At 51.1% G+C, this 21,510-nt stretch overlaps 3 protein-coding genes and 1 non-coding gene across 4 annotated transcripts; all 4 read left to right on the plus strand.

The window, feature by feature from the left end:
• Window positions 1-3,213: 3,213 nt before the first annotated feature.
• On the plus strand, window positions 3,214-6,619 carry VAMP8 (vesicle associated membrane protein 8). The gene is made up of 3 exons (XM_045549983.1): window positions 3,214-3,330; window positions 4,732-4,890; window positions 6,170-6,619. The coding sequence occupies exons 1-3, from the start codon at window positions 3,328-3,330 to the stop codon at window positions 6,308-6,310; spliced, it is 303 nt and encodes a 100-aa protein (XP_045405939.1). The 5' UTR covers window positions 3,214-3,327; the 3' UTR covers window positions 6,311-6,619.
• A 2,279-nt stretch (window positions 6,620-8,898) lies between these two features.
• On the plus strand, window positions 8,899-17,478 carry VAMP5 (vesicle associated membrane protein 5). The gene is given in 4 exon segments (XM_045549982.1): window positions 8,899-8,973; window positions 16,417-16,554; window positions 17,040-17,180; window positions 17,182-17,478. Coding segments are annotated over 4 exon segments (351 nt in total). The 5' UTR covers window positions 8,899-8,970; the 3' UTR covers window positions 17,251-17,478.
• On the plus strand, window positions 15,437-15,540 carry LOC123637583. Its single transcript, XR_006734949.1, has one exon. It is a non-coding gene; the product is annotated as a U6 spliceosomal RNA (small nuclear RNA).
• Window positions 17,479-19,461: 1,983 nt separating the features above from the next.
• RNF181 (ring finger protein 181) lies at window positions 19,462-21,307 on the plus strand. The gene is made up of 5 exons (XM_045549993.1): window positions 19,462-19,608; window positions 20,243-20,373; window positions 20,556-20,665; window positions 20,831-20,905; window positions 21,174-21,307. The coding sequence occupies exons 1-5, from the start codon at window positions 19,523-19,525 to the stop codon at window positions 21,231-21,233; spliced, it is 462 nt and encodes a 153-aa protein (XP_045405949.1). The 5' UTR covers window positions 19,462-19,522; the 3' UTR covers window positions 21,234-21,307.
• Window positions 21,308-21,510: the final 203 nt, after the last annotated feature.

The following is a 21,510-nucleotide window of genomic DNA, read 5'->3' on the forward strand; positions in this document are numbered from 1 at the left end:
CTGTAAGCTAGGCTGATGCCATGGCACTCTAGCCTGGATAACAGAGTGAGACTGTGTCTCAAAAAAAAAAAAAAAAAAAACCAACAACAACAAAAAACTAGGAAGCAGAACATGGTGTGGAAATGAGGGGGTGGATATGAAAGACATATGACCCTGAATGAACCAAGATTTGGTGATGACCCTTTGCTTCTTTGGCTACTACTCCTACCACCTAGCAGTTTTTCCTTATAAAGTTATTGAAATTCCATTTCTTCTGGGGTGGAGCCTTCCTCGACTACAAAGGAATCAAAATATTTGTTTCTTTTTTTTGAAATCATACCATTTCTGCTCGTAGCACATTGTTCAGAGCCTTAGTGGATGTCTTACCTTGTGAGGTGATATCAAGGTGGTCTTCTGACAAAGTGGAATGTTGTAATGTGTGCACAGGCCAGGCCAAGCCTGCAGGAATCCTGCATGGGGAAGATGAGGGTGAACAGGCCACATGCCCAACTGTGGGCCCTTTGGATGCTCCCTGATGACAGTTGCCAAGCCCCAAGTCAGCTCCCTCAGGGATGCCCACAAATGTCCTAGGCTGGCAGTGGTGTACCAGAACCCAGTAACTCCTCAGCTATTAGAACCCTGATTCCCATCCTGGAGACCTTTCTCCATTTCTTTCTTCTCCTCTTAGACCTTCTACTCTCAGTCTCCATTTCTTGGCAACTCTCTTTTCTTTTTTTTTTTTTTTGAGACAGAGTCTCGCTCCGTTGCCCGGGCTAGAGTGAGTGCCGTGGTGTCAGCCCAGCTCACAGCAACCTCAAACTCCTGGGCTTAAGCGATCCTACTGCCTCAGCCTCCCGAGTAGCTGGGACTACAGGCATGTGCCACCATGCCCAGCTAATTTTTCTATATATATTTTTAGCTGTCCGTATAATTTCTTTCTATGTTTAGTAGAGACGGGGTCTTGGTCTTGCTCAGGCTGGTCTCGAACTCCTGAGCTCAAACAATCCACCCGCCTCGGCCTCCCAGAGTGCTAGGATTACAGGCGTGAGCCACTGCGCCCGGCCATTTCTTGGCAACTCTCATGTTTTCCTACCCACCACCTTACTTAGCAGCTAAAATTCTCAATAGTCATCATAATAGCCAACATTTACTGGGCTTTTTAAGTGTCAGGCTTAGAGTTGTCAGGCAAGTTTGTCCAAGGTCATGTACATATTATAGATCAGCCTGTCCAATAGAAATGTAATTTAAGCCACATTATAATGTGTAATTTAAAATTTTTTAGTAATCACATAATTTAAAATCTACTGGCCAAATGAAAAAAGCAAAACAGGTGAAATTAATTTTATTGATATCTTTTATTTAACTCAATATATTCAAAACATTATTGCAACATGTGTAACCAAAGTCAAACTCATACCACTCCTATAGGACAGCCAATAAGCCCGGAGGCAAGGTGTTAGGGCAAGGAAAGCGACTCTTGTTCAGAGACATAGCAAACCGAGATGGTGGCGACTAATGTCCTAAAGAACCATCTTAAGTTGGTATGAACTTTAGGCTCCTTTTTATCTTAAGGGAAGGGGAAAGGTGGGAGGTTGGGTTGCAAGAGGTAACCGAGGACCACAGACAACTGGACTTCAGCGAGGGTCTGAGGAGGTCGTAAAACTTTTTTGCTTTTGGTCAGTTGACTTTGGAGGACAAAGGTCACAAAGTTCCTACAAATCTTTAACATAGCATTGTTATTTGTGTGTATACTTTTCTCATTTCCCCAGAGTTAGTTTTGGAAGAGAGACAGTTATTATCTTTCTCCTAGCCTACCTGCAAAGCTAAGCAGAAGCTTTTAACCTAAAGGATATATTACCACAGGGGGTCAGAAACAAAATGGAGCAAGTTATGCTAAGCTTCCCTTCCACTGTAACACATGCCATCAATACATAAAATTATAAATATAAACTGACATTCTCTTTTTCATACTAAATCTTTGAAATCTGGTGTGGGTTTTACACTTATAACACATCTCAATTCAGACTAGGCATATTTCAAATGGTCGACAGTCCCGTGGGGTTAGCAGCTACTGTGTTGGACAGCACAAGAATAGTTCAGAGACCCTCACCTATCTCCATCTGGCTACGATGCAGCCTTCCTAAGGACAGAGGAGAGGCAGTCACGTTCTCTGTGAAGCAGGCTTGTACACACCTAGTTTCCCAGACTGTTTGTCCTGGCCACCAAAGTTCAGGCCTGCATAATCTCATAACCTTATAATCTAATTGGGGACAAGATTTTATTATAAGGTAGAAGAAAAGTGTCTGAAAATGCTAACAGGGGTCCAAAATTTATTAAAGTCTTTAAAAAAGTATTTCTTGGAGAGGCTGACATTTCCTCCTTGGAACTGTTACTTCTTCTGGGATGGGACAAGAATGTTTGTTACCTTCTGCATGTCCCTGTTATTGTTCTTTTGTCTTGATAAACACCATCCGGGAAGAATAGATTTTCTCTGGTCTGGAGCCAGGTTAGTGGAAAAATCCTTTGCCCTGGACCCCCTTCTGGTCTATGGGGCAGTCCTCTGAGCACGGACTACTTTCAAGTATCCCCTTGGTGGCCCCTGAGAGAAATGCAGGATTGCTAAACTCTGGAAGGGAGGGAGGGGGTTGGTGAGCCAGTGTTTCCTGATTACTTACTTCATTGTAGACACGCGCATGGCACGTGCTATCTTTTTACTTCTTACCACCACTCTGAGCTTAGCATTAGCCCCTGCAAACCATAGGGAGGTGAAGAGCTTCACTCAGAGTCCCACAACTGGTAACCCAGAGCTTTCTGACAGAGCCTAGGATCACAGCATTCCAGACTTTGGGGTTTTAGTGCTTTCTGCCCACCCAGGGACCTAGGAACAAGGGAACAATTTCCAGCAAGAAATTTTTAGGTCTGCATTCTATTTGCAAAAGCACCTGACAGGGTGGTTGTGATTGAACTTGGTCTCTAGAAACCAGAGTCAGAGATTCAAGACATCAAAAGGAAACGACTGCCCTTTCTAGATCAGGAGGTCCTGCCTCAGGAAAGCTAGGAGGGCTGCCTGGTCTTTCTTTTCTCGCTCCGACAAGTCAGAAGACATTTGGCTCCAGGGAGCCCTGTTGCTTTAAGCTTAAGCTGTCATTTGGGAGGCAACTGGGAGGGCAGTGGAGGGTGCCCGCCTACCTGGGGGAACCTGCCTGAGGTGTGGCTGGACGGCTCGGGCTGTGAGGTGGGCGGGGGCGGGCTGAAAGTTGGAGCTAGCAGGAAGTGAGCCGCCGGCTGCCCCGGGAGGAAGCAGCCTAGGCGAGTTCAGCTGCTGACAGGCCTGAGCTGCTGGGAGTCATGGTGAGCGATCTGGGAACTAGGAAAGAGCTGATTTACAGAGGAGCCAGAGGGGGCTTGGGACTGGGGCTTGGCTGTGCTGGGAAAGAGAGTTGGTGGTAAAGTTAGAGGGCTGGGCCAGCACTGCCTGTGGCCTCTCTTCTTTGACAACTTGGCTGCAAATAGCTCTGAGCCATCTGGGCGGGTGTTCCTGCTCCTTCTCTACTGGCTCCCTCCCCTGACCTCTGTGCTGGCCAGGAGCAGGGCTCTGGCGGGGATAGGGGGTCTGAATTCCAAGGAAAGAGTTGCTGCGCCGCCCTGCACCTCCTCCTCTGGCCGAGCCTCAGCCGGGTGTTGTGACCCTACTCCGCAGCGCCTCTGCTGTTCCCAGCTCAGATTCCAGACCCGCCGCAGGAGCTCTCCCCCTGGGCCTTTCACTTTACCCCTACACAGAAACCCAAAGGATTTGTCTGTCCACCGAATCCAAGGAATCAGCCCCTTCTCTATTAACGTGAGGAAGAGAGCTAAGGGTTTGTAACCGAACCAGAAGTTGGTTCTCTGTGATAATCTAGTTTTAACCCCACACCCTAGCCTGTTTCTGGAGGCCCAGTGGGTTAGGAAGGGAGGAGCTTAATAATGTTTTTCCCTCCTTCTTCAGAAACCTTATCATGAAGCCTCTGAGAGGAGGCATTAGCCAGGGAGGACATGTCCTCCATTTCCCCCCAACACCCAGGCGGGTGTTTTTATTGAGTATCTGCATCAGTGGGCAGTGGCTTGGTGCCTGCACGTGGTGCCAAGTGGTAGGGAAAGCAGAAGTATGTGGCTCAACGGTTCAGGGCGCCTTGTGGGGGACTTGGTTGCCTGTTTCTCGGTCACAGCAATGGCACTGCAGTTAGATTGCCCAGGAGGCCCAGCAGCCGGAACAGCTCTCCAGCAGCTGTCTTGAAGACAGAGAAGCCTGGGCTAGGTGGGGGTGTCCTGCTGGCCAGTACAGGTACTTTTAATGAGGACCCAGTGGGATCAGCGAAGGGAGTCTGGCTCCAGGCGTTGGTAAACAGTGGTGGGCTCTGCACTGGAGGGGAATGTTGTGGGATGCTGGCTCTGCTGCCCTCTGTGATGCTCTCTGAGGAACAAGAGAGCAGTGGAGTGAGATTTAGTGGGGTGCTGCTTTTCCTTGTCAAGGGCCCTGAGAATCCGAAAAGAAGCTTAATCTGGTGTGTTTAGCATCAGATCTCACCCTCTAGGGCTTAAGAATGCATGTAGTTTTGATTACAGGAGTCATACTTGAAAAGATCCTCTTTGTAAACAACTTAAGCATTGCAAATGGCTGAAGTCCACCTTAGGTCTTACCTTCCCCTAGCCTCTGAGGCTGAGTTTCTCCTTCTTACACCACTTGGTCTAATTAACCCTTGTGTTGCTGCTCAGGAGGAAGCCAGTGGAGGTGGAGGAAATGATCATGTGCGGAACCTGCAGAGCCAGGTGGAGGGAGTCAAGAATATCATGACCCAGAATGTGGAGCGGATCCTGGCCCGAGGAGAAAACCTGGACCATCTCCGCAACAAGACAGAGGATCTGGAAGCCACAGTGAGATGGGGAGCCCACTGAGGGCTGGAGGAAGGGAAGGAGGGAGAATTATTGGGAGGAAGAGAATTTTTTTTGGTGGGGCAAAATGAACAAGAGGGACGGAAGTCTGCCATTTCTGTCACCTGTCATCTCTTTTGGGAGCTGATGTGAGCTGTGTCCCCACTTCTGAATCTGCTGTGCTCCACTGATTGGTATAGAGTCCGGGGAATGAGTCCAATGACTGGGGCTTGGGGTGGGGGTCTGACCAACAGAGGCATTTTCTGAGACGGACAGACAGCACAGGCAGCCTGTGCATTTTTAGGCTTCTCTCCTATGAAACTGATTTTCCCTCTGAAGCCTGCCTTTGACAATCATTTGGACCTGACCTCCCCAGGGTGAAAATATTGGCTCTGGGAAAATCTTCCTAGGGCCTTTGGCCTCCTTTAGGAATAATTAGGCAGGGAGTGGAAAACTGCGAGAGTCTTGCTGAGTCGGCTTTAAAAAGAAGCTAGAAAGAGTAGTGAAATTCTTTGGTCCCAGGGTCCTCTGCCAGCTGAAGGCTAGAATAATATCCCCTACACGTCTTGTTAGGCCTCATTCTTCTCTCTCTTCAGCCAGGGGCTGAGGCCAGCTGCTCAGGCAGGGAGTAACTCCAAAGTTCAACAAAGGCTGGAGCCTCCATGTCCAGCGGGGAGAGACTGGCTCTGGCTTTCTGAGTCCTGTGTGTAACTTTGGATATTGCTCTTTTGTCTCCCTGGGACTTAGTGCCTTTCTGCAGCTTAATCTGGGGAGCATGGCCCAGGGAAACTTAGTGTCTGCAACTTGAGTTGTGGGGGGAGGAGGAGAAGTTTCCTCACTTCCTACTCCCTGTGCTGTCCTGGTCCCTCCTCCAGCAAGGAGTCTTAGAGCGGGAGATGTGCCCACCTTGGGGCCTACACCCCTGCCCCAGGGTCTGCCCTCCTAAGGGCAGATTGTGCTTCAGTGTCACAACTCTGGGTGTAAGCATGTGTTAAAGACCCCTCAATGTGCATGACAGTGCAGGGGTAAGAAAAGAAAGCAGACTCCCTAGTCACATTCAGGACTTACCAGGAGCCTAAGAATTCTAAATCTGAACCTGGCCCTCCAGATTGTTAGGAAGGTATATTTGTCAAGGTAGGCGGATAGAGTATCTTTTATTTAACAGTTTGTTACCTCTGCTTCTAATGTAAACACTTAGATGTATGGCACGTGGGGTTCTGTTCGCTCTCTTATTCCAGTGGGAGGAGCCAATGGGTCACTCACTCTACCTTATCCCCAACAGTCTGAGCACTTCAAGACGACATCGCAGAAGGTGGCTCGGAAGTTCTGGTGGAAGAACGTGAAGATGATTGTCCTCATCTGCGTGATTGTTTTTATCATCGTCCTCTTCATCGTGCTCTTTGCCACTGGTGTCATCCATTAAGTAACTTAGGGAGCCCCACCCACCCTGCCCTCTTCTTCGGGGGCAACCCCTCATGATAGGTGCCAGGAGGGCCCTGCCCTCTCTCCTGTCCTCCTCCACAGGGAATGCTGCTAGGTCCTACTGCCCCTCACCCTGAGGCTCCTCTGCCATGTCATAGGCCTCAGGGAGCACCTTGGTCCCTCAGAAAGAGAGAGCTGGACTGCAGCTGCATTTCACGGGTCCTTAGAGTGGGTTGGAGAGACCCAGAGGGCCCAGTGTGCGGCTGGGAAGCAGTTGGTGGCTAGCGGGCAATAAAGACCTTTCAGTATCCTTATGTGTAAGCGCGCTTTCTTCCTTTCCATTTTGCCTTTGGCTTTTCTATTTCTTTTCTCCCCGAGGACTCTCTCTGGCTGAGGTTCTCCCACCTGAGGCCCACGTTGTCAAAGGATGAGAGTATATGTTTGGAGAAGAAAGATTTTATTTGTCCCTGCTCCATTCATTATCATGGGACTCAAGAACAAGAATTTTGGGGGGCAGGGCTTGACATATGGAAAATTCAAAACTTTCACAGCTTTTTTTTTTTTTTTTTTTTTTTTTTTAAGCAATAGGGTCTAACTCTGTCACCCAAGCTGGAGTGCAGTGGTGTGATCATAGCTCACTGCAGCCTCAAACTCCTAGGTTCAGGTGATCCTCCTGCCTTAGCCTTCCGAATAGCTGGGGCTGCAGAGACATGCCACCATGCCTAGCTAATTTTTTAATTTCTATGGAGACAGGTTCTTGGCGTGTTGCCCAGGCTGATCTCGAACTCCTGGCCTCAAGTATTTCTCTCACCTTGGCCTCCCAAAGTGCTGGGATTACAGGTGTGAGCCACTGTACCCAGCCCCATCACAGCATTTTAGGATAGTATGCAAGATATTTAAGTGTCCCCCTTGGGTCTTGCCACGGCCCTTTATTACTCTTTTTCTGCAATTGTTAGCTGAGACATGATGCCGACCTGGATAGAGTATTTAGGAGCTGGCTGAGGGCCTCCCACCTCTTCTGCCATGGCCCTCTCTCTTCTATGGCCCTGTTGTAGTCTAGAGCCAAGGGTTGGAGGAACTGGACTGCTTTTCCTTTTCTTGTAGTTCCGCATGTTCTGTTTGTCTTTTCTCTGCCCCTGCCTTTTGGGACTTAGCAAGGGCTCTGGGTCTCAGCTGTCCTGAGGGGGCGAGCATCTCCCGCCCGCATCCCATGGCTGGGCACAGTCAGTGTCACAGGACGGGGCCATGGTCTTCCTTCCCCTCCATGCACAATGAGCCTCTCTGTCTTCAGGCCTCCCTCCTCCCCACCAGGTTCCACCATCATTGTCACTCTTTCCAGTGCCTAGTCTCCCTTGGTTTGTGGGGAGGGTTCTTGCCATCTCTGTCCCTGTGTCCTTCAGACTCTCCAGAATTGGAAACAACCTGTTTTGGGGAGGAAGTGGGGAAGGGGCAGGGTTGGGAGACAGGATTTGGGACTAGACTGGCAAGTCAGGTTCTGGAATCATGCTCTGAAATTTGGGGAGGGAGGAGGAAAGCACAAAAGAGACCCTCGGGGCAGTTTTTTGACCCAATTTATGTCCATCTTCTCTTCCCTCAGTCCACTCAAAGTCTAAGAAACTGAGGTGACATCTCTTCCTTGGGACCCAGGCTGTCCAGGGTGGGGGTGAAGGTCGAGAAACCCTCTTTATTGGGGACTTCTGTGTTCACAGAGGCTCAGCCCCAGGGAGGGAAGCCCTCATCCCCATTAATAAAGAGGGACCTCATTTGGGATGTTGGGAGTGGCATGGGGTGGGCGGGGATCAGGTGGTTGGTAGTTTCTCTGTAGCACTGATAGGAGAAGATGGGTACAGTCAGCTCAGGAAGGCTCTGAAGTATGGCAGACACGACAGCCTCCCCACCATCTGAGCAACAGGTTCACACCAGGGCAGAACTGCACTTGCCCTCTTAGGAGGAGAGAGATACAGACAAGCTAGAGCCAGAATCTCACCCATGGGGTCTGCTTTCTTTTTGAATTGAGGTGAAATTCACATAACATACAGTTTACCATTTTAAAGTGTACAATTCAGTGACCTATGTATTCTGAAGGTTGTGCAACCATCACCTCTCTTTAGTTTCCGAACTTTTGGGGGACCTGTTTTTGGTGATGGGTGACATGCACTCAGGAGGTGGCAAAGATCCTGCCACCTTGTGGCATCTTGTTCATAGGTCTCCAGCACCTAGCACAGTGCCTGACAATGGCATTCATACAGATGCTTGTTGAATGATGACGCCTCCCCAGCTAAACCCGATCTACCCGTCTGGATGGAGCCCCGGAGAGGTCGGCAGGGCCCGCTCTGCTGTGCCCATCTCAGAGATCAGTCCCCGAGGTGTGGCCCCCGTGCAGACCTGGCGGCGTGCGGCTCAGGCGTAGCCCCCAGTTCTCGAGGCTGAGGTGTCATCCGAAGTCAGGCGTCAGCTGCCCGGAAGGAGGCGCCCCCAAGGACCGGGTCTCTGTCGCCGGTCGCTTTCAATTTGACCTGGTCTCAGTCTCCGCTTGAGGAAGGCGCGCCCCCCGCCCTCGCCGGGCGGCCCGCCCCGCCCCGCCTCTCCGCTTCCTTCCCGGCCGCTGCCCCTGCGGCCGCTGCGGCGAGAGGAGCCGGAGCAGGCGAGGAGGCGGCGGCGATGGTGAGGGGCCGGGCGGGGCCGGCCATCCCGGCGAGGGGCAGAGGGCGAGGGTAGGAGAGCCGAGTCCGAAGTCCGAGGGCGGGGGCGTCCCCCCGGCCCGCGCGGGTCCCGGCGAGGTGCCCACGGCCGGTAGCGGGACGGGGCCCGGACCCTCCGCTCCGCGCGGGGAGGGAAAGGGAGGCGTGCGCCCCGTCCGGGCTGCCCCGCGGAGGGAGCGGGCTCCGGCTTCCCATTCTCCTGGAGCAAAGCAGTTAAGAGCCCCGGCTCCGGAGTCACACTCCGGGCTGGGATCCCGGCTCTCTGACCCCGGGACAAGTCTCTTAACCTCCTTGAGCCTCTTCTTCCGCATCTGTGAAGTGGGGTCAGCAATACCTGCCTTGGGTCATTGCGAGGTTAAAGGAGATACAATGGCAGAGACCCGCCTGGCACTCCGAAGCCACTACTAAGAAGTGGTAGGTAATGTGATGATGACCTTTTCGGCCCTTCCCGCAGCTGCGAGCAGCTATGCTTGGCCCAGGAGTCGGAAACCTGAGCAGATGAGGTGGCAGACGTCATTCCAGCCCCATGGCAGGGTGTTGGAGAGCAAACTCCTTCCCCAGGGAAAAGAGAAAGGCATATGTTTACTGTAAAAGTTCCACTGAAGTTATCAGTGTGGCACAGGGCTGACTCCCTCCTAACCTCTACCTAGTGACACATTCCTGAGTTGAGTCACTCCCACTCCTGCTACAGACTATGGCCTCTGTCCTCACTTGCCATCTCCAAGGGAAAGGTGTCAGGAAAAACTGGTGCCAGTATCCCCCCTACACTGGGGCTCCTGGGAAGATAGGCTGGTCAGGAAACAGGCTTGGTGCTTTAAGATTCTGCCTTGGAGAAACTGGCAGAGGTATGATGGATATGTGGCCTGGCTAGGGGTCATGATGCCTGGACAGCCTCTTCTCCAGGGAACTGGAGGCAGGAAGAGGAAGTAGGGCAGGAAGGTAGCACTGAGCTCTGAAGCCACGCCGGGAAACTCAGGGAGGCTCTGAGAAAGGACAGATCCCAACCCAGTTTGAAGCATGCAGAACAAGGGATCAGGCAGGGTTAGGGGTTCAGCTGCCCTTAGCTTTTGGAGAGAAGAGGAAATTCCTGAAATAAAGGCTGAATCCAGGATAATTTATTGGGGCTGGCTGGGCAAGGTGGTTTACACCTGTAACCCCAGCACTTTAGGAGGCCAAGATGGGAGGATCTCTTGAGCCCAGGAGTTTGAGGGTGCAGTGAGCTATGATCATGCCACTGCACTCCAGCCTGGGGTGACGCAGGAGGATGTTGCTATTTAATTGAATAAAAGGAGGGGGCGGTTACTGGAAAACCTTGGGTCTCACAGATACATTTGAAGCAAGTAGTAGATGAGGGCCTTGGGAGGGTGTATTGCTCTCTCTCCTCCACTCATCCTCTTCTAAACCCATCCTTCTGTCTCTTCTTTCACTCTTGCTCCTTTCTCTGTCCTCAGTTCTCTCCCTTCCTCCCATCTCCTTTCCCTACCTGGTCCTTCTTTTCCCTTCTCTATGACTCATTTGATCAACAAATTTTTCTTAAGCATTTCCTTTGTGCCAGTCGTGGTGACAGGTATAAGGGATAGAGTAGGAACAAAGCACTGATGGGAAAGATGGAAACTGAATCGTTACTTGAATTCATTCGTCTTGTAGTTGGTACTTTCTCCAAAGAACATGTGTTTTGAGCCACAGGCCTTCCTTATATGCACACACGTTGAGTTGGCAGCATCCAAAGGGTTGGTGGGTCTTTAGCCAGCCAGCTAAAGCATCTGTCGTCCCTTTACCTGGATCTAATTTAGCACAAGGGTTAAGAATGTGTTGCCTGGAGTCTATGTTGGCTCAACTCACTGGCTCTGTGATCTTGGACAGATGATACTTCTAGGCCAAAGTTTCCTATAAAACTGGGATAATAGTACTGTCTTCAGTGGGTTGTTGTGAGGATTAAAGGACATAGAGCGAATGAACAACTAGCAGCATAGTGCTTAGCTCAGAGTATGTACCCGTTGGATGGTGGCTATTATTATTGCTCAAGATGCAAAACCTTCTCAACAGCCTGCAGTGCCTGATGGAAATAAACTAGGTGCCAGTTATCAAAGGTCCATGTAAAGTCCTGTATTTAGATTAGAAACAACTGGGGCCAGCCAGGCACGGTGGCTCAGGCCTGTAATCCTAGCACTCTGGGAGGCCAAGGCAGGCAGATCGTTTGAGCTCAGGAGTTCGAGACCAGCCTGAGCAACAGCAAGACCCCATCTCTACAGAAAAAAAATATAAAGAAATTAGCTGGACAACTAAAAATATATAGAAAAAATTAGCCGGGCATGGTGGTGCATGCCTGTAGTCCCAGCTACTCCAGAGGCTGAGGCAGAAGGATTGCTTGAGCCTGGGAGTTTGAGGTTGCCGTGAGCTAGGCTGATGCCACAGCACTGTAGCCCGGGGAAAAAAAAAAAAAGAAACAACTAGGGCCAGGCATGGTGGGTCACGCCTGTAATCCTAGCACTCTGGGAGGCCGAGGCTGGAAGATTGCTTGAGGTCAGGAGTTTGAGACCCTGTTTCTAAAATATATATATATATATATTTAAATAAATAAATAAAAATAGAAATAACTAAACGCACAAGTTTATAAAAGGGAAGACCTTGCATGGCTTACATTTTGTAAAACTATCTAAGAGGTTTTATTGGCCATTAGTATTATATAGTTCTTAAGATCTGACTGCTAATAAAAAAGGCAGAAAAGAACTAGGGAAATTTGGGCCACATCAATAACAATAGTGCTTATTTATTGAGCATTTAGTACGTGTCAGGCATTGTGCTAAGCTTTTTATTTATAATGTGCCACATAATCCTTAGCTGGCATTATGAGGTAGATATTATTATTATCACCACTTTATAGATGAGGAAGTGGAGGGTCAGAAAGGTCACATCCTCAGTCTCAGTCACTCAGCTGGGGAGTAGCAGAGGCAGGATTTGAATAAACAGAGGGATGCAATGCAAAGTCCTGCTCTTTGTCTCTGAGCTCAGCTGAGTGCTGACACAGAGAGGAGATGAGACACCACTGCTGGCTCCCATCCCTTTGACAGAGGAGGGGGAGACAAGGAGAGTTAGGATGATGAGGAGGTTTTTGAGGCCTGTGTTTTCTTTCTTTCTTTCCCTTTTTCTTTCTCTTTCTTTCTTTTTCTCCCCTTCCTTCCTTCCCTTCCTTCCTTCCTTCCTTACTTCTCTCCTTCCCTCCCTCCCTCCCTCTTTCCTTCCTTTCTTTCTTTCAACAGAGTCTTGCTCCATTGCCCAGGTTGGAGTGCCGTGCCATAATCAGAGCTCACTGTAACATCACATTCCTGGGCTCAAGCGATCCTCCTGCCTCAGTCTCCTGAGTAGCTGGGACTACAGGCATGTGCCACCATGCATGAGCCACCATGCTGGCTAATTTTAAAATTTTTAGTAGAGAGAGGGTCTTGTTCTTGCTCAGGCTGGTCTCGAACTCCTGACTTCAAGGAATCCTCCCTCCTCAGCCTCCCAAAGTGCTGAGATTATAAGCATGAGCCACCGCATCTGGCCAAAAGCTGTTTTCAAAGGAGGAACCAAGGGTATTGACCCTGGAAAAGCCCCACAGGAGATTTGAGTGTTGTGGAGGGCATATTCTGTATAGAGGGTAATGGTCTGTCAAGAACATTTCCTGTGGAACTGCTACCCTCTGGCAATGACATAGCTGCTTTCCTCTCACCCTGGCTCAAAACCTCAAGCCCTGCAGGCCCTTGGCCTCAGGTCTCAGAAATGCCTCTTTCACCTGCTGTTCCCCTCCAAGCTCTTGCTACCCACTGCTCTCGGCCTGCTCGGCATCTCCTCACACCCCTGCTGATGGCACTTCTCCACCCCTTCTGGCCGGCCTCTCTGCCCTGACTCTTCTCACTCTCTTCCACCAATAGAGAGATTATCCGGAAACACTTCTCTGCTGTGCCCATGGCTCAAAAACCTGCACTAGCTCTTAAGTTTTGTCACTCCCTCAGAGCTAGTCTCCTCTATTTGACTTTTCCTGCCTTCTCCAGCCCCACTCCGCCTCTCTACCTGGTCTGCACACTGACAGTGGCGTCCCTATCTCTCAGTGCTGGAATGCGCCAGCTCCATACCATCCCTCAAGGGGTCGCCCCACCCTTCCAATCACATTCTTACCCTTCCAATGGCACCCTCTGTGTGGCGGGCCATGACACTGACCTATCTATACCACACAGTGTAACTCTTTTCTCTAACTGTATCATGTATGTCTCTTCCCCGGTGGCAGAGTGATCTCCTTTTAAACAGGAACAATTCATTCAGAAACTGTTTATCTTGTGTCCACTGTCTGCCAGGCACTCTGCTGAGTTACACGGTGGTGTAAGGCAGTGTGGCCCTTGCTCTCTGGTTGCTTAACTCCTTCCACATTTCCTGGTGCTTTATTTCTCGTGGTGCCAGCAGAGACCTGTGCACATAGTCAGTGTCCTTTTTCCTCTGGTTGAGTGGGGCCAAAGAGCAATGGAGACTTGAGTCTGAGGGCTCTGTGTTCCTTGGAGCGGGTGTGTTCTTTTAGGCCTGGGCCCATCTTGGCTCCAGGCAGTCCTGGCTTCACAGTGGGGGGAAACTGGTCCAGATTAGAGCTGGAGACACAGCCAGCTCTCCGGAGAATGTGACCCAATGTCACCCCTTGTTGGAGAACAAGATAACAACAGCTGTAGAGTTCAGAATAGAAAAATAAAATGATAGGCTGGGCATGGTGGCTCATGCCTGTAATCCTAGCACTGTGGGAGGCTGAGGCAGGAGGATCGCTTGAGCCCAGGAGTTTGAGGTTGCAGTGAGCTATGGTGACACCACTGCACTCTACCCAGGGCAGTAGAGTGAGACTCCGTCTCAAAAAAAAAAAAAAAAAGAAGAAGAAGAAGAAGAAAAATAAAAAAATGATAATATCCAGCATCTTGTCAATCTCCAGCAGTGATTGTCATTTTCATATCCTTGTTCTTTCTCAAGTTTTTGCCTCAAACTGACTGTGGGGAAGGTCAAAGGGCCGAATAATGGAGCCTTGTTGAATACTACAGTAGTAACAATAGTGGTGATGATGGTTGACTCAGGAAGCAGTAGAAGGAGTGCAGTTTCGCTGCTCTCTTCATCATTCCGCTGTGTTCCCCAGCTGCTGCTTCCCCCAGCCTGCCAGTGCACCCTCCCCTAGAGTGGTTCACCTTCCCTCTCTCAAAGTTGATTGCTTTTCTAGCTCATGGGTAAACATTGACCTATTTGGGTTTCAAATGCCTGCCCCTTGAAACTCCTGCTGGGCTAGATAAACACACTGGGAGAACATCTCTCAAGAGTTGCTTTTGGATAGGCTATAATGCAATTGGCCCACTCACTGAATCCTTGCAGTGGTCAGCACCGTGCTGGCTTCCTGGGCCCCTGGGTCAGTGGTGGAGGGAGGGAGGGTACTGATTCCCATTCTCCCTCTGGGAGCTTGTGGTGGGGTTGAGGAGATAGGACTCATACCCTGGGAATGCTTGGAGGTCGTGTGTAAGGCAGCTGCAAGAGGCCTGAAGGAGGATTCTTGCCTGAGTAGGAGGTGGTCCTCTGTTACCACTGGATCCCTTTCAACACTTATGTTTTCTGGTTTTAAGTGGAATTCAGGCAAGTGCCAAAATGTCTGCTGCAGACAATGGGTGATGTGGGCTGGCAGGAAAGGAAGCGTGGCCTCGTCTGTGAGGAGATGCAAACAGGGCTGGGCTGTGGGAGAGCAGATGGAGAGGAGGGAGTTGCTGTGGTTTACTAATCTGCTGGTATTCATCTCCCTGAAATGTCCCTGCACCTGCCCCGGGCCTCCTGCTCTGAGTCTCTCTGTCATGTACCCAAGGCCCAGTGCCCTTCTTATTCATGACCCAGCCTTTCTCTCTCTCTCCTCTGACCTCTTAGTCTGCCCCAGCTTGGACACTGCACCTCCCTTCCCAGACCTCTGAAATGAGTTGGGGTTTGTTAGCTGAGGCTGCTGCCAGACTGGGAAATTCAAGGCTTGGTCTCATTTTTGTGAGTTGGACTCCAGTGAAGACCCTGGCTGACTAGGAGGTGGAAGGCCAGGCACCAGGATAGCTGAGGTTCCCAGGCAGAGAGGGAACTTGGGGCACTGATTCAGAGAGTGTGGTCAGGCCAAGAGGCAGAACTGGCCCAACCAGTCAGAAGCCTGAGGAGGGAGATCCATCCTCCATTCGAGCTTCTCAGTTAGGAAGCCGGTGTTAGGCAGAAACTATGACATGTGCTGGTCTAAAATTACCTTTTTAGGCCAGGCAGGATGGCTCACACCTGTAGTCCCAGCTACTCAGGACTTGGAAAGATAGCCTGAGGCCAGGAGTTTGAGACTAGCCTGGGCAATATAGCAAGATCCTATCTCTACAAAAACTTAAAAAAAAGAAAAAAGAAAAAAAGAAACTGCGCTTGTTTCAGCAGCACGTATACTAAAATTGGAACAATACAGAGATTAGCATGGCCCCTGTGCAAGGATGACACGAAAAGAAAAAAAAATTTAAAAAAAAGAAAGAAATTAATATGTGTCTATGGTCCCAGCTACTTGAGAGGCCAAGGCAGGAGGATCACTTGAGCCCAAGGAGTTCGAGGCTGCAGTGAGCTATGATCATGCCACTGTACTCCAGCCTGGGTGACAGATCAAGATTATCTCTTAAAAAAAGAAAAACACAAACAATTGTCTTTCTAGCCTTGTGGGGTGGATCTCCTCCTTGTCTTACTTCTAGACAAGTAGCTTCGTTCCCTGTTCTTTGCTGCCTCCTTAGGTCAATGGGAAGCCTCAGGGCAGGTGTGCATGGGTTGGAGGCTATCCTGGAGCAAGTGAACAAAGTATCTGCTTTGTGGGAGGGTGGGGTCCTGGGAGGGTCCCACCCAGGGGCAGCTTAGGGGAAGCTGAGATGCTTAAAGCCAAGTCTGACCTAGGCCTGCCTTAATGACAAGGGGAGGCACCTGTGAGCCCAAAGGTGAGTCACACTCATCCAGGAGGCAGCCTTTCACTCCACACACATCATACTCTTCCAACCATGGTTCCCAAGTCCTGGGCCACCAAACTGGTACAGGCTGTGGCTTGTGAGGAATTGGGATGCACAGCAGGAGGTGAGTGGCAGGCAAGCAAGTGAGCGAAGCTTCATCTGTATTTACAGCTGCTCCCCATCACTCACATCACCACCTGAGCTCTGCCTGCACCCTGTGCCCCTCTCCGGCCCCCGGTGGAAAAATTGTCCTCCATGAAACCAGTCCCTGGTGCCAACAAAAAGGTTGGGGACCACTGCCTTACATGAAGGATGCTGTTACACACTGTCCCCATGCACAGTAGGGGAAGAGGGCTTCTAAGTCTCAGGGCCAGGTGGGGACCTCACACTGCCCTGACCTCAGGCTTGGTGCCCAGGCAGGGAAAGAGTTGGAGCGGTGCCAGCAGCAGGCGAATGAGGTGACGGAAATCATGCTCAACAACTTTGACAAGGTTCTGGAGCGTGACGGGAAGCTGGCGGAGCTGGAGCAGCGTTCAGACCAACTCCTGGATATGGTATAAGGCTGGGGGAGGGGGGAGTTGGGGGAGGGCAACAGGCAGAGGGGCAAGGAGGCTTGGCAAAGCCCTCAGAGGGAGCTCTTAGGCTGAGCTCAGGGTCTCTGGGTCCTTGGAGGGGCTGGACCTTCTTGAAGGCCAGTGTGGGACCTCCGGGTTTCCTGAGGCACCCCTATCCTAGATAGGCAACAGTAGGCTTCACGAGGTAATAAGTCCTTGGTTTGTGGACCTTCCCAAAGGTAGAGGACTGACATTATTAACTGGAGGTGAGCAGCTAGGGCTTAAGGTCAAGGGCTACACCAGTATCTGAGACCAGGATTCGGGCTGGGAAGGTCCCAGGGCAGGTAGTGCGGAGAAAGAGAGCAGACAGGATGGGGAGAAGACGGGAGGAGACTAGGCCTTGCTAGGGCAGGGTTGGGAGGAGCTGGCTCTGAGGCCAGTGGGGAGCCAGCTAACTCTCACTCTGTGTTTGTGGGCATCCACAGAGCTCAGCCTTCAGCAAGACAACCAAGACCCTGGCCCAGAAGAAGCGCTGGGAGAACACCCGTTGCCGGATCTACCTGGGGCTGGTGGTGGGTGGGGGCCTGCTCATCATCCTGATTGTGTTGCTGGCCGTCTTTCTCCCAAAAGAGCAGTGAGAACAGTAGTACCCCACAGGCCCAGGATGCAGGCACTGCCTCAGGGCATGGAGACTGACACAGCTGGGCCTGGGGAGAGGCTGAATGTCGGCATTGGTCCATTCTGGTTTCCAGAGAACCCTGGTGTTTGCTCCCGTGTGAGCCACCCCAGTGAGCACTGAAAGGCAGCCCTGATGTGTGCACCTCTGCATCATGCCACAGATTGGCCCTTGAGGGCAGCCTGTTGTATTGGCCACGCCAGGCCAGCCCCACCTGGAGCTCAGTAAAAGCTGCTGTTTGATTAAAAGCCGGTGTGTGTAAGTATCTGCATGTGCACATGTGTGTCTGAAGGTCCCTAGGTTGGTTAATCCCACTCTGCCTCCACTCCTGGGGTTGCTTAGACAGCTCACCATCCAAAGAACTTCACCCCCAGGAGGTGGCCCCTTCTGCTCCCTTCCCTACTTGATCCAACCCTACTCAGATAGACCTTTCTGGAGTGTGGGTACAAGGACACAACAGCCCCCAAACCAGACCCTTGAACCAGTCTTGCTCCTCTGAGCCTGATTCCCTGAGAATGAAATCTGTTATTTTTCTGACATATTGACAACTCAGAGGACCAGTGAGACTCCAGATGGGATGACAAAGATGAAAGCACTTCAAAAATTTTTTCATGAGACTCTCCCCTTTAGATAGATAACTTCCCCTCTGAACACTTTCCTTTCCCCAATTTCTGCACTCATGTTCTTCCTCAAGCTTTACACCAGATGAAGTTAGTAGCAGTAAAAACAAGCAGGGCTTCTATGGTGCTGTAATGTAGGGTCACAAAGGATGGCCTGGAGTTTGCCCTGTAAGTAAGAATTCAGGCTTTTCAAAGCTCCAGGCTCACCCAGGGCCAGGCAGGCAGTGCTTTCAGGGCCACAGCAAAGATCACTGGGCAAAGCCATGGAAGAAGGAAAGAAGGCCACACCAAGACCATGGAAACAGGACAGCCTCTGTCTGGGCTCCTTAACTACAGCTGAAACTCAAGTGTGGGTGTCGAGGGGAATTCACGGTCAAGTGTGTAAAAAAATGCAGTTCCTTGCTGGGTATAGTGAGGGCTACTGACAGAAACAAGAACAAGCCCTGAGAGTTCTATGTTGCTTTACCACTTACAGAACTTGTTACTTTTACTGGGCTCATTACCATCTTCCTCTCCTGGGAGAGACAGAGGAAAGCACTTGGCCCTGCAGTTGGTATGGTACCTGCAACACCACTTAAGCTGCGTGAATTTGGACAAGCCACTTATGAGACTCAGGCTTTACATATTTAAAAAGGACATGATGATGCTTAGTTCCCAGGACTGTTGTGAAGATTACTGATACTATGTGTAAAATATCCATCAATGTAACAGTTATAGATGCTAAATAGTAGCTATCATCCCAATCATTGAGTGCAGTGGTTCTTAAACTTACCTCACATTAGAATCCCCAGCAGAACTTACACAAATGCCATTGCCCAGGCCCCACTTAGAATCTTTAAGGGTATCAGACATTGGGGTGTTGTTTCTAAAGCTCCTCCTGCCCCTTCTCTCCTCAGGGGATTCGTGATGCCAGGGATGCAAACCATTTATTTATTTCGTAAAACAAGCCACTTGTTTTACAGAAACTAGGAATGAGGTTGAGCAATGGGCTGAAGGTCACACAGTCCCATGAGCAGTTGAGGTCCCAGGTTCCCTTATCAGAGACTTTTCCTCTCTAGGTTGAGGAAGTTTGCTCCATTCTTATTAATTATGCCTAACACGTAAGAAATGCGCAGCAATTTTTTTTCGGAGGTCGGAGAGGAATCCAGCGCAAACTCCTGAGCCAGCCAGAACGCGGCGGGGCAGAAGAGCCGGGCGGGAGCTTGGCAGAGCAGCGGGAAGCGCCCCGACTCCACACTCGCAGAACCCAGAGCCCTCGGCCAGCGCCTCCCTCTCTCTGGGAGGCCTCTAGCATCCGCACTGCCGAGGCCCTCTGGGACTCAGGGCAGACCGAGGACCCTTGCCGCTCACATACTTGGCTTTACAGGGAATTACCGACGCCAGCACGCAAGAAACTCCCAGGAATTTCCTCTTGGCTTGGATTCCCAAACGAATGTTTTCTGACTAGCGTTGGCTTCTGTCATTGGCTTTAGCCTTTGGTCACCTGACTTGTTCAAGCCAATGAAAGTGGGTCGAGTTAGTACTTCCGCTTTCTGTACCTTTAACGAGGCCCTATGCCCGTCCCTCGGATAATCTGATTGGCCATCCTCTCTCAATTCGCTAGTTTATTGGTCAGCGCCGCGAGGCCGCAATCAAGCTGGGTCCGGGAGCTGTGTCAGACAACCCGGCAGCCATGGCGTCCTATTTCGATGAGCACGACTGCGAGCCTTTGGATCCCGAGCAAGAGACCCGAGCCGGCATGCTGCTGGAGCTTGCAAGGTGGGTGCGCGGGGTTTGAGGGTGGGGCCCAGGCAGCAGGGGCTGGGGCTGGCCGGAGAAGGCAGAGTATCTGGGGCGGCAGATTCTGGGGAGAACCGGTGAATGATCTGGAGTGTTGGTCCAGGCAGCGAGATTGAGGGGAGCGAGGTGTGCACGACGATTATTTGGGACGTCCGTGGGCGGGTCCAGGTAAGGGGTTTGTGGGAAAGACTGGAGTTGGGGAGTGGTTAGAGGGGGGCGGGATGGCCGCAGGCTCTGGGAGGCACGGAGAAGGTGGGGCATGGGGGCAGCTAGGGGCTGTGTGCGTGTGAGTCGGTGTATTGGTTAGGAACGCGAGGCACGGGAACCCACACTGCCTACTTGGAATCTGGCTCTACCAGATCATTCTGCGTGGCCTGAGTAACTCCTCTGAGCATGTTGCCTCATGTGTAAAATGAGAATAAACAGTCTGCTGGGGTTGTCTGATAGCACCTGTAAACCATTTCCCACTATGCTTTCTTATCTAGTCAGCATCTACTAACCACTGAAGGTAGCTATTAGTACTAGCTGGGCAGGGTATTTATCTATTAATGCTAGTGGGGGCAAAGAGAAAGTATGGTTTTCCTTGGTTCTGACCTTGCATCCTCCTCTCCAGGTCACTTTTCCATGGTATGGACTTCGAAGACTTGGGATTAGTAGTAGATTGGGATCACCACCTGCCTCCACCTGCTGCCAAGACTGCGGTAGAGAATCTCCCTAGGACAGTCATCAGAGGCTCTCAGGCTGGTGAGGACACTAATTCCTTCTGCTGTTTGGGGCAGGTCTGCCAGAACCACCCACTCCTTAGTCCAGACTGTGGTCTGGCCCTTCAGTTTTCCAGGCCAGGTTGGGGCAAGAGTGTTCTTCAGGAGTGGGAGCTGGGAGGTGGAGTCTGTAGCACTTCTCCTGATTAGTACTCCCTCCTAAAGAGCTCAAGTGCCCCGTGTGTCTTTTGGAATTTGAGGAGGAGGAGACTGCCATTGAGATGCCTTGCCATCATCTCTTCCATTCCAACTGCATTCTGCCCTGGCTAAGCAAGGTACTGCTTTCCTTCTTCCAGCCTTCACCCTTCCCTGGGCCCAGTTCTCAAGCTTCTTTCTGTTTGTGGACTGCTAGGGGATTGAAGGGTGGGAATTGGAGTGGGGCAGGGTTATTAGCTTATGAATACTAGACCGGGGCTGGAACACTGTCCTACTTTTCCCAGACAAATTCCTGCCCCCTGTGCCGCCATGAGCTGCCCACTGATGATGACACTTACGAGGAACACAGACGAGATAAGGTAGGGGCTGGTGGTTAAATGGAGGGGGTCTTAATGGGCTCCTTTGGCCTTGTCCCTGCTCTCATTTCCCACCTCAGCAGGTCTGGGTTGACTTGAGAATCCCTGGCTCTAGCCACCTTTCCATGACTTTGCTGAGGGGCAACAGCCTCAGCAATACAGATGCGAGAGGCCCGAAAACAGTGAGAGCCAGCCCCATGACAGCTGCCCCACCCCCTCTCCAACAGGCCTTCAGCTTTGGCCCCTGCCCAGTGTGTCCTTTTTCCTCCAGGCTCGAAAGCAGCAGCAGCAGCACCGACTGGAGAACCTCCATGGAGCCATGTACACGTGAGGAGGCTGGGGCCGAGTGCTGGCCCTCTGTCTTCCTCCTGCACCTTGAGTCCTCATTAAAGGTTTCTGTACGCATCCTAAAGGCTACATTGCTCACAGGCCTAGGCAGGGGCTCTGCATCCTCAACCAGGTCCCTACTGCTATTGGGGAAGGTGGTCCTAAACCAGAGAAAGCATCAGGTAGTGTTTCCCTTCCTGCTGGCCCATCCAGATCCAGGGCAGTGGGGCACAGGTAAAGAACTGGACCACTGGACCAGCCAGGGCTTGGATCTGTGTGTT

This window comes from Lemur catta, chromosome 4, assembly GCF_020740605.2.
Source record: "Lemur catta isolate mLemCat1 chromosome 4, mLemCat1.pri, whole genome shotgun sequence".
NCBI lineage: Eukaryota > Metazoa > Chordata > Mammalia > Primates > Lemuridae > Lemur > Lemur catta.